General features: G+C 39.6%; 1 protein-coding gene across 12 annotated transcripts in view; it reads left to right on the forward strand.

Moving 5' to 3' along the window:
* The window catches only part of LOC136825812 (hepatic leukemia factor-like), a 177,562-nt gene that overhangs the window by 134,286 nt on the left and 31,265 nt on the right, over window positions 1-12,011 (forward strand). For 5 of the 12 annotated variants that reach the window (XM_067082745.1, XM_067082743.1, XM_067082750.1 and 2 more), the window contains exon 1: window positions 1,655-2,474. The exons of 2 other annotated variants lie outside the window; for them this stretch is intronic. In XM_067082745.1, the coding sequence (XP_066938846.1) occupies window positions 1,892-2,474 (583 nt within the window). In that variant the 5' untranslated portion in view covers window positions 1,655-1,891. Of the gene's footprint in view, window positions 1-1,654; window positions 2,475-12,011 lie in introns of those variants that run through there. 5 more of the 12 variants (XM_067082748.1, XM_067082744.1, XM_067082747.1 and 2 more) reach the window with 3 other exon arrangements.

The raw sequence follows: 12,011 nt of genomic DNA on the forward strand, positions 1-12,011 counted from the left end.
GGTTGTGTCTGTAAATCTCTCTCTCTGTAACGGGAAGGGTATAAATCCGCACCTGGGACGTACTTATAGATGGAATTTCACGCCACGAATGAGGGAATTGCCCAGAGGCACTCGCATTTCGTGCGGCCTTGGGAGGAATGTGTATTGTTGATATGGCGGTTAATAACAAGAGGAAAAAGGGTCAGTTAATTGTTTCTCATGAACGATTACCGTCGTAGGAGTAAAGTTGCATTGTTGCAAGAGGTGTTGGTTTTCCAGTACTGCCTAGACATTGCTAGAAATTATTGAAACCTTGCCTCCAGTGTGCCTAAGTAAATTAACTTGTTGAATTAAAATGTAGGATGCCATTTTGTATAGTAATGACTGTGTCAGATATAGTTACTGTTATTTAGTTAGATCAGTATATATGACAGTTAACATGAAAGCGACATTCGTTTTGCAAGATTATTGGTGTTCATAAAACAATTGTATTATAACAACATATCTGTGTAGGGTAGCAAATAAATAGTTTTGTTTTGGTGGCACCGAACCTTTCGTAGTCCGATTAGACCGATTTTGACCCACATATGGGCCGTTCTACTGTACAACCCGCGAGAGAGAGAGAGAGAGAGAGAGAGAGAGAGAGAGAGAGAGAGAGAGAGAGAGAGAGAGAGAGAGAGAGAGAGTCTGATTTCGATTTATGTCGAGTTTCAGAATACATTCACCGTTGGTGGATATTAGAATAGAGCTAAAGTAGGTTTAAAAATGTACGGAAGTGTTATATCAAAGTTTTTTTTTTTTTCTTTAGAAATAAACCCAGGCGCTTGTTGTTTTATCTATGTTATTTCCAGTATGGTTTCTGAATTTCAGTTGCTGTGTATGTTTATCTCACTATATATACTGTATATATATATATATATATATATATATATATATATATATATATATATATATATATATATATTATATAATGAACACCAAATTCTTTGGAAGCTTGAATTTCAAGTCAATGGCCCTGTGGGCTTGTTCCTTATGAATAGAGTTCATCTTCTGAATATATATATATATATATATATATATATATATATATATATATATATATATATATATATATATATATATATATATATATATATATATATATATATATATATATTGGCAAGGATAACATCAGTAAATTATTCCACCATTGAAAATGTCCTGAGCATTGCTACACGTTCAAAACAAAATCTTAATTCAAGGTGTCTGTGAAATGTGTATTGAAATATTCAAGACGTGTTGATATTAGGCCACCGTGCTTCTTGTATCGGTTTCAGAAGGATTTGCTGTTTTCCGCGGTATAAGCCTACGTATCTCGGCAATATTCGTCCGCGCCTGCAAAAGCTGACGGAAAGCGAAGTGAATGACGTCATACATTCGTTCATGTGAAGTGTAGATGTAATGACGGCAGTTTTAGTAGCCGTAAATGGATCAGTCACTCGTCTGAAGTGTTGTTTTTGACGATGTTGGAGATATCGAAGGCGGTGGTGGTGGTGGTGGTGTTGGCGCTTTAGGGTTGATGGCTGCGGAGAGTGGTGGAGAAGAGAGCCGACTCTGACTGTTGGAGGTTGGTGGGAGGGAGGAGGTTGGATGGAGGGAGGGAGGGAGGAGGAAGCTCTGCTGTTTGAGGCAGGCCAGTGTCCCGGGCAGCGCCACACCAACAGCACATAAACCAACCGTAGCAGCTCACGCCGCCCCTTCAGGGGGATCTCGCCCCTTTTGACTTGCTCGAGCGCCTCGAATTTATATCGCCTGGTTCTTTCCTGAGTGTTTGTGTGTGCCTGCCTGTTCTTTCCCCCCTCCTCCTTCTCGTCGTCGTCCTACCACAACGACGGCAACAACTTTGAGTGACAATTGTGCTTCGGAAAATATAATGGCCATCATGCAGCAGAGTGCCAACCACCTGGACGGTCGCTGGAGGTCTCATTTGCTTCCATATAGTGGTCATGCACTCTCCTCCATCCCCAACCTTCACAGTCACATCAGGCAACAGATGATCTCGCAACAGCCTGATCCCCAACAACAACAACAACAACAACAACAGCAGCAGCAGCTTCCCCACCTCCAACACAGCAGCGGTTCCCCAAGCGAACATCTGCAACAGCAACAACAACAACATCAGTTGCATCAGTCACCGGCACAGCAGCAACAGATGAGACAAATGTCATCGCAAATGCAACACAGACAAGTGATAGTTGAGCATCAGCAAAGACGTGACCCTTCCTCCTCCTCCACCTCTTCCTCCTCCTCCTCCTCCTCCTCCTCCTCCTCGCTTTCCCCGACGAAAGACCCTCACCATCAGCATCACTCCTTAGGGTCAGGTGGAAGTAAAGCGATAAATACGAATAGCCTTCCGTCGCCGTCACTCCATTTGAATTCATTAACTCTTCAAAGTTCGCCGTCCTCTGCATCTCCTTCCACCCCTTCGACGCCCTCGCCGCCCACGCCTTCTCCAGGTGAGAGAACATTCAGTGGCCTACCTGTGAGCAGTTGCGTATGTCAGTGTTCGAGTCTTAACAGTAATAATTTAAAAAATTAGCTTCCGAAAGTCAAATCAATTATTTTTCAATGGCCGAAAGTTGAAGTGTTGGTTGGGCGATTTGCGGTGAAGCCAAGTGATGTGATATGACGTGAATTGATGACCGCATGAGGTTTGAAGTGTAATTCGTTTTCTCTCCTCCAGTTTAGGTACATTTCGTTTCGATTTGACTTGTCCACGGTGATTTTGGAGTACGCCATTTTATTTCATGCACATTTTTTGTTCCAAGTAGTATTGCTAAGACATTAACGATGGTTTTGCTTCATCGGTGGGTAGGTTTGCACGATTTTCTGTTCTTGTTCAGTACTTTTAAAAGTTTTATTTAGCAGTAGTCGTAGCAGCCGCTTTTTGGTTATCAGTAATCTGCTAAGCTAAGTTCCGGGCTATGGTAAGTCCCCATTTGTTTATAAAGTACTTTGATCATGGAATAATTTTTGACTGACGCTCAGGAATGCTGTTGAATATCGAGTGTTATTAAGACGGTGCGTTTCAGGTTAAAGTTATCAGTAGGGGGAAAATGTCGAATGTTTATGGTAGCTGCGGTACTATGGGAGTTGGCACGCCATATAATTTGGCCTTGCCTATAGTCGGCGGCAGTCAGTCCGTCGTGGGTGCTGCCTTTGCAGATGTGTGATATTATTTTCTTCGAATTCGGTCGGCCCCAGCGTTTCGATGTTCTTCTGCCACAGGGGTAAGACTACTAAACATTTGTTTATCGTATTTTAAGCCAGAAAGTGTTCGATGTTCACTTCTGGAAAGTTTCTCGCCGAATCCTAACAGTCATTTTATTGTTTCTAATCAACATGGCGGCATGGGTAGCCAGTGGGTTTTCTGAGAAAGTTGGCCATGCAACCAGGTCAAAAATGAACAACGTTGTGTCGGGGAACAGAATGACGTGTTCGGCAGACATTTACAGAAATGAAATTGCAAACATTGCAGAATAATGTAGGAGATAAGTAAACATTTCACGTGATTTTGTTTACAGCGACCGCTGATTGGTTAACATGGAAGAGGTTGAGTGCCAGATGTACGAGAAGTCGTGTTGAGCGTAAGTTACTGGAGTGGTGGATTTTACCAATGATTATAAGTCATTTTAATGAAAGACAGCTGCTACAGAACGTTAAACCTCAAAAGAAAAACACACGTTAGGAGGACAAAAAATCCGCGTTTATTTTAAGAAACAGAAAAGGTTAAAGTAGAAGGCTAGAAACCCGAATTTGATATTCTTGGCTGTCTGGGCCGCTTCAACCATATTATGTAACTGCGCAGTAGCAGCGTTGCCACATCTTCCGCCGTTGCATTCTTATTGCCAATATAGAAGTTGATGACCGTACGAGTTGGGAGTCTTCGTAATTCATATTAATATGTGTTACTTAGCAACGCGACGAGTGTGCTTGATTGCTTTCCTGCCGTCTGCCAAACTTGTTTATCGAAATAACTTCCTGACGTCGAAGTTGGTGTTTGGCTGGTCTTGCTATTGAGTAAGGGTTGACCTTGGAATTTAACCATATACGTGGCAGCGGCCTGTCCCATAAGGAAGCTATGGGTGAGGGTTGTGGAAGGGAGGCCGGGAGGGTGTGTTGCAATATGTGCGCCAACCTACGCACGCACGCACGCTCTCCCTCACTTAAACGTACATCTCATACTAAATGGGACAAACTTTCGTATGTTGGGCTTTGCAAAATAGCAGTTCTGTTCATTTTTTAATAGAGTTATGGTTGTGAGGCGAGCAGTAGTGAACTTAAAGATTATATTATAACACTACAAACATTCCTTGTGATTAGTATTGATCTTACTGTAGGCGTTTTTTGGGGGGTTGCAGATCTTTTGGACAATGTTTGAGTTTGATATCATTGCCTGTTCTGTCGAATGTAGGTAGGAGGGCGAACAGAGGCCTAGTTAATTGGGGGTCGTGTGTTCTTATCGGCGAATAGGTAAGTAGTGAAAAAGAAGGATTGCCGAGGGCAGAGGAGTTTGAGAAGGAGAGAGAGGGTTGGTCTAAGGGAGCCATGACGAACACGGAAGAAGGAAACCAAGTTAGCCGACCCTGTAATGGGCTCCATCCCCTCTTCATTCTCTAGCCAAAGATACAAAAAATATTCTTGGGTTATTTTATGAAATATGATCGGTGACCATACTCATTGCAACTCCTGTTTACAAGAAAGAGAGAGGGAGGTTTTTCTCATTAATTGTTAGCTGGTATGTTTTACATTTCATGTGTTGTCCGAAAACTGAGGCTTTGGTATTTTCTAAAACGGTTCCGTTAAAATTCTCGTTCTAGGAGCAATGGTTCTTTTGAAGATGTACTTGGCGATGGTTAATCTTGTCTTGCTGTTTTGTTTATTTAAATATTTTTCATAAGATTATCGCCTATTTTATCCTTAAATACACAGTGTTCTAAACTTTTTAGTAACCTTGAACACATTTTAAGAACACGGACACGTACCAAAGAGTTATTTATAGAGAGAGAGAGAAACTTTACCAATTAGTTTTGCACATATATCTTGGATGTGATGTGAACAGACTGATGCAATCATGGGATTTCACGAGAATCTGTGAATGCTGGTGTGTGTGTGTGTGATTGTTTTATTATTGTGGAAGGTGCTGTGGCATATATGTATGGATGGTAGTCGTCTATTATGTATTTCTTTGTATTTTTTTAAACAGCTGTTTGTAAAACTATCACTGTCTGTTAACTTGAATTTTATCAGTTGTGCGTGGCTTGTATTGTGTTTATATTGTTGTTAAAACACTTAACTTTGTCACATTTATATCTTCACTCACTTGAGAGAGAGAGAGAGTTAAGGGAAGAAAGATCGTAATGAAATGATAGAAGGAATCTTTGGAATTCAAATACTTAACGACTCGGTAGGGATAATGTGATATAGAAGGCCAAGGTCTATTCTTCGTGCCATTTGCATTTGTAAGTAGGCGAACACAAAGAACTGTGGGTAAATGGGCTGGCCAGGACTCACTCTCTCTCTCTCTCTCTCTCTCTCTCTCTCTCTCTCTCTCTCTCTCTCTCTCTCTCTCATAGATGTACATACCTGAAAACATTGTCACTCTCTCTTCCGACTTCCGCATATAAAACACATTTTTTCCATAATAAACAATGAGTAAATATTCCTGTGTGTCAGTGGCATATGCCAGTAATGGGTTAACGTCGTCCACTTGGTGATTAAAGGTAAACGCTTGGTCTGAAAGTTTTTTATTTTTATTTTTATTTTTCTTTCCTTTTGTAAGAGTTGGATGATTATTTTTTGTATTATAAGAGTTGGATGATGTCGCGCTATTAACGGCGCGGTGGTAAGTTCGGTTGACAAGTGTTTCATTTCACCTTTGTGTTTATGTTCGTATGGAGTTTCTTGTTTTACCTTTGCGCTGAGGGTTGCGTATCTAGTGAAGGTAGAATGGCTTCGTCAGTAATTATTATTATTATTATTATTATTATTATTATTATTATTATTATTATTATAGTCGTTGTTGTTGTTGTTGAAATATGTTAGACTTTGCTCTAGATTTGAAAAATGCCGGGTGTGTTGCTGACGATGCATAATGCTTAGATTATTATTATTATTATTATTATTATTATTATTATTATTCAGTTTTAATAGGGTTTAATAGGATAGAATATTAGTGGAAAACAAAAAGATGGGAATAATTGGTAATTCTTGATAAATCAACAAGCGCGCACACATATCGACTACAATTAACTATTCCTTCCCATTGATTCTGTCTCTCTCTCTCTCTCACCTCGGAGGGGGCATTACTGTTGTATTTACAGATATTTTCGTTAGTTCACCGTAAGAGAGATTTAGTGAAACATTTCAAATATAACGCAGTTTACAAAAGCGTGTTTTTACTCTTAATAGCCTTTTTGTTTAATACATATATATATATATATATATATATATATATATATATATATATATATATATAATTATATATATATATATATATATATATATATATATATATATAAGATATTTCTCACTTGCCATTTGTTTGTGTGCGATAGGTCATGTTTTAATAGCTCAGAATGGAAACGCAGAGAGAGAGATAGAGAGAGAATGATAATCTCTTTCTTATCGCAAATTTTATTTCATGTCTTATTCATACAGTAAGAGAATGTAGTTCACGTTTTGAATTCCTCTCTCTCTCTCTCTCTCTCTCTCTCTCTCTCTCTCTCTCTCTCTCTCTCTCTCTCTCTCTCTCTCACACAGAAGACAGTGTTGTCACCCAAGTGTTTGTGCTCTGCTCAAAGAATAGTATATTGTATGTTGATTAACCCGCCACCTGGTGCACTGAATGGGCAGGGAGGCCATATCTCTCTCTCTCTCTCTCTCTCTCTCTCTCTCTCTCTCTCTCTCTCTCTCTCTCCCCGCGTGTTTGTGTGTTATTTTTAATGAAAATATTTTGGAAACGATTCATGACTGAAGGGACGTTAAAATGACGTAGGCCTATTTTTATTCTTATTTTTGTGAAGTTGGCTGATCGTAATTGTTTTTTTAAAGGAACTCCGACCGGTAAATATCCATAAGCATTGATTATACTTCCAAAATTAAGTGTCATTTCACTCCCCCACCTTCCTTTCCATGTATAGTTATTATTATTAATAATAATTCCCCTTTCTGGGGCCTGCTCAGCAGAAGAAGAGGCCTTACCTGCACAAGGCCAGCTTAATCTGACGACAAGAACGTGTCAAGGTTGGCCTGGGGCCGTTGCCACCTTTTATTCCGAGTATACTCATAGGTTTGTTTACTTGAGCGCGTTTCTGAGTCTACAGAAGAAGACGAAGAAGAATACAGAAGGCACATACGTCTTTCTGTCCGAGGACTTTTGTTTTGGTGGACAGTATCGCCGTGTCATCTCTCCCCCAGAGGACAGCACACGAAGGATCTGACCTCTTTGTTGGGCAGAAGGTCGCTCCGAAAAAATGATATGGTCGGCGGAGCGATTTCACGGAGGCATTGTCGAGTGCACACCTGGAGTATCGGGGCCCCCCTTGGGATATCGGTGGCTGCTTGCTTTTGTTCCCCGGAGATGCTGACGCGCCAATCGACAGGGATGATCGCTGGAAAGTCTCGAGATGTGGAGAGCGACGAGGTTCAGAGGGTAGAATACGTTCCTTTTGACTCTCGGTAACTCATAGATAGAGTAGGGCTTCGCCGTTCACGTCAGTGATTACCAGATTATTATTGCTGTAGGGAAGTTTACTACCTGGAATTTCAAACGTACCTTCATTTAGCCTATATCAGTTGAATTTGTAACTCGGGTTATTTCAGGTATATTTTCTGAATTTCTAAGTCGTTTCTATTTTTAGTATAACGAATGGTAGTGATTTAGGGTGGCGTTAATTTTCACCATTTTATTTTCTCAGAGCGAAAAAGTCACCTAAGCTTAAGTCTAGCTGCCTGGAAGTCTCTGTTGATCAAGTTGGTCTAACAGCTTCAATTTTATCCCAAATAACAGATTTTGGTGATAAGTGAATCATCCCATTTGGAATGGCGTGATAAACTGGACATTATTGATACCAGGTACTTCGTGATGAACATGAGATGGGAATTTGGTAGCCATTTTCATTAGGCCTCAGAAACGTTAGACGAAAACACAATTGAAAAAAATTCTGCTATCAGACGTACGCTTACTTCCTCCTAGCGGTTGCTATAAAATAAATCTACTTAAAGTTTTCAGATGGCATTGAAGACTTATGCCAGTAATATTTGAATGCTGTTATTGGTAGTGAAACGCATGGGTCTCCAAGTGTTAATAGCAATGAAGAATTAACTTGGAAATCTCCGCATATTTACGCTGTTCTCCACGTGGTAATGACACTGGTGGAATACACGAATCCTCTCTCCGTGTCTTATTGATCGTGTGTAGATTGGTATATATTAATGGTAAAGCGGAGTTGTTATAGTCTTCTACACTTTTTAATGGTACTAATGAAGTACGATGAACCTTTTTACGTGTGTGATGTCTTGTGTGTGTGTGTGTGTGTGTTTTTTTTCTATCCAGATGTTTGATTTTGATCCAGATGTTTGATTTTGTTGAAGGCGCCTTGCCTTTGAAGTGTGCATCACTTGTTGGTTACAGCCAAATTATGTTTGCAGAATATATCTCGACTGAAGTCACAATACTGGCCTCTCTCTCTCTCTCTCTCTCTCTCTCTCTCTCTCTCTCTCTCTCTCTCTCTCTCTCTCTCTCTCTCTCTCTCTCTCTCTCTCTCTCCTGTTGCCCCGTCGTCACACAAACAGAGGTTACCGAAGTCAGCAGATGTTGACCTGGACTATCTTTCGATCATTTGCCCTTAAGTTAACAGAATCATGTTAAATTTCCTTATCTATACACTCGTCGCATGCGTTGTGTGTATGTGTCTGTGAGAGAGAGAGAGAGAGATTGCCCGATTTGTGTTGTCACATAGGCCTACTGTATTCGCGAATGGATAAGGAGCAACGCAAAATAGGAGGCGACCGGAGATCGTGCCACGTATATGTGTCTTACCTGACACCCAAATTTACAGGTATACTAAGAATTATGTAAAGAAAAAGATAGACCAATTAGACCTGATAAGAATACCTAATGCAGAGACACACGCGCTAAAATAAAAATTAGATATCATCTTGTACAGCCGATGCAAATTATTATTATTATTATTATTATTATTATTATGCAGCTTCTCGAAATGGTGAGCGATCCAGCACAGCCGTGTGGTAAGCGCAGAGTCTGTGGTTAAAAATGTACTGTTGGTTTTCTTTCATCAAGCGGCAGAGAAAATGTGCATCATTCGTGTTCTCGTTTTCTGTTCTTTTCCTTCTCGACTCTCGTCACTTTATACGAGTATTCTGAAGTTTTCTTATATATAATTTTATATATATATATATATATATATATATATATATATATATATATATATATACATATATAAGAAAACTGGTTTATTGGTAGTATTTCATCAGTAAAAGAAATGTGACAATTTTACGTTTACGTATAAAGCGACCATTTATTTTTTGAGTGATTCTATGGCAGATTAATAAGAAAATACGGTCGCCTTATCGTTGTACTTATCACAGAGAGAGAGAGAGAGAGAGAGAGAGAGAGAGAGAGAGAGAGAGAGAGAGAGAGAGAGAATATAGGCCGTTATGAGCGTCGATGAGAGATGGCTTGGCTGTAAACTTTAAGAGAAAATAAAATATACCTCGCTTCCTCCACCCCCCCCTCCCGTTTCCTCCACCTTTACTCCTCCTCACCTCATTTGACCTACTTTCTTGCGCAAGTGCTACAGTCTCTCTCTCTCTCTCTCTCTCTCTCTCTCTCTCTCTCTCTCTCTCTCTCTCTCCTCGGGCCGGTGCATCACAATCTTTTGTATGGAGGTTCATGCCTTATCTTTCACGGAATTTTTGAGCGAAATTCATATATGATGGGTAAAGGGCTCCCTTTTTATTATATTCCATACTGGCTCAACAACACTGGTCCTTTCTCAGAAATGGAAGGGTTAAGGGAGGGAGGAATTCCTTTACTGAAGATTTTTTTTTCCAACGTGACCGGTTCAATAGTTGTCAACTTGATCTCTGTGGCGGGAAACTCGCGCGTATTTCTTACCCGTCCTTCTTTATTTCCCTCCCATTTTTTCTTTGTTTCCTCTTCTTTATTTCCTTTCCTTTCTTCTTTTCCTTAACTCTCATTATTTCATTGCAACATACTTAACTGATTTCTAGGCCTAGGAGACTGAAGCTGTTATCGTACAATCGACCTTTAAATACGCTTCCTCAAAATGGTCTGGCACCTTTAAGCTGGAGACTGGGTTGGGCGTCTGCTGTTGGTAAGGATATGTGGTATTGAGACAGGTGGTGGGTGGGGACGGGGGAGGGTGGGGGGTTAGGCGAGCGTAAGAGGGGTAGGGGAGAAGGGGATAGTGATCTTCAAGGTTGGTGAGGAATGTTGAATTTAGAAAGACGAAGGATTTTTTTTTTTCACCAACAAGAAATAATTTGTTCTTTGGTGTGGATTAGGTTCCCCTCTCTCTCTCTCTGTCTAGTATTGTGTGTGCATGTTTGCAATGGGGGCAATGGCACCGCTCCCCCCTATATACTATACGCTTTCATAAGCATAACTAACACCTTAACCTCGCAACCAACTGTGGTATTCACCCATATGTTATTTCTAATTGGTACTTCCTTGTTGCCCCAGCTGCAATCCCTTCATTCCTTTTACTATACCTCCATTCATATTCTTCCATCGTACGTTGCATCCTTTCCTAACAGTTGTTTCATGGTGCAACTGCGAGGTTTTCCTCCTGTTACATCTGTGAAACCTTTCCACTGTCAATTTCCGTTTCAGGGTTGAATGACCTCATAGGCCCAGCGCTTGGCCTTGGGCCTAAATTCTATACTCCTAATACGAGTTATATATATATATATATATATATATATATATATATATATATATATATATATATTTCCTAGTAGCTATTCCAGTTCGCCCATCGTGACACGGAATCCCCAGATATACAAACTGGACTATTCAAGGTCACGGATAACAACGACTTGGTTTTCTGTTTGAGAAGTTACCCTGAAAAGGAGTAGGATCTGCTTAGGATTTTTAGGAGGGTTTCTTTTCGTCACTGAGAACAAACTATATAGAGTTAAGTGGTTCACATCGTACCTGATTAACATGTTTAAGATTGATTGATTGATTTATGGCTACAAAAACTGGCGTGACATCGTCCAGGTTGTTGAGTAATGACCTATTTTTTCGTATCTTTAAATATTTTACTGTGATAGAATTTGCGTCATTATATATATGGAGTAGTTAGGTATGCTTGTTAGTTAAGATTCTCTCTCTCTCTTGAAAACTTCCAGGCAAGCTGGCAACCACACAGGCCGAATTTTGACTTAATGATGAAAAAGAAACTATATTTTAGTATATTTAATTATAGACATATTTATTTATATATTTGTATATATATTATTTGTGTGTTTTATATATACAGTATATGTATGTATGTATGTAGCCTATGTATATTAGCAATTTGAACTTCCGACTGTGTGAGAAGAGAGTGACACGCCAAGGTCTGAAATACCAAGGGCTGGAGTAGGTCTAGTGAGTTCAGCCACAGTGTCGCATAAGTATTTAGTCGACTCTTTATTTTATTGAAGATTTATGGATTAACCACAAGCCCCAGCCGGCCGTTTTGTGTTTATGTCGGACGTTGCAATGTAGAGTTCTTAATTCTATAGCATTGTTTTATTTCATTGTTCAAATTTATATCTGAATTTTACAGTATTTTTTATTTCTATGTTTAAATTTATATAAATCTTATAACCTTTTTTATTTGGTTTAATGTTTAAAATCTGTCCTCAATTTTTGTTGTTTAATGTTTTAAATTTGTCGTTTTTGTGGCTTAATGTTTTAAATTTGCCCTTTTTATGGCTTAATTTTTAAATTTGCTTTT

This window comes from Macrobrachium rosenbergii, chromosome 39 (genome assembly GCF_040412425.1).
Source record: "Macrobrachium rosenbergii isolate ZJJX-2024 chromosome 39, ASM4041242v1, whole genome shotgun sequence".
NCBI classification, from domain to species: Eukaryota; Metazoa; Arthropoda; class Malacostraca; order Decapoda; family Palaemonidae; genus Macrobrachium; species Macrobrachium rosenbergii.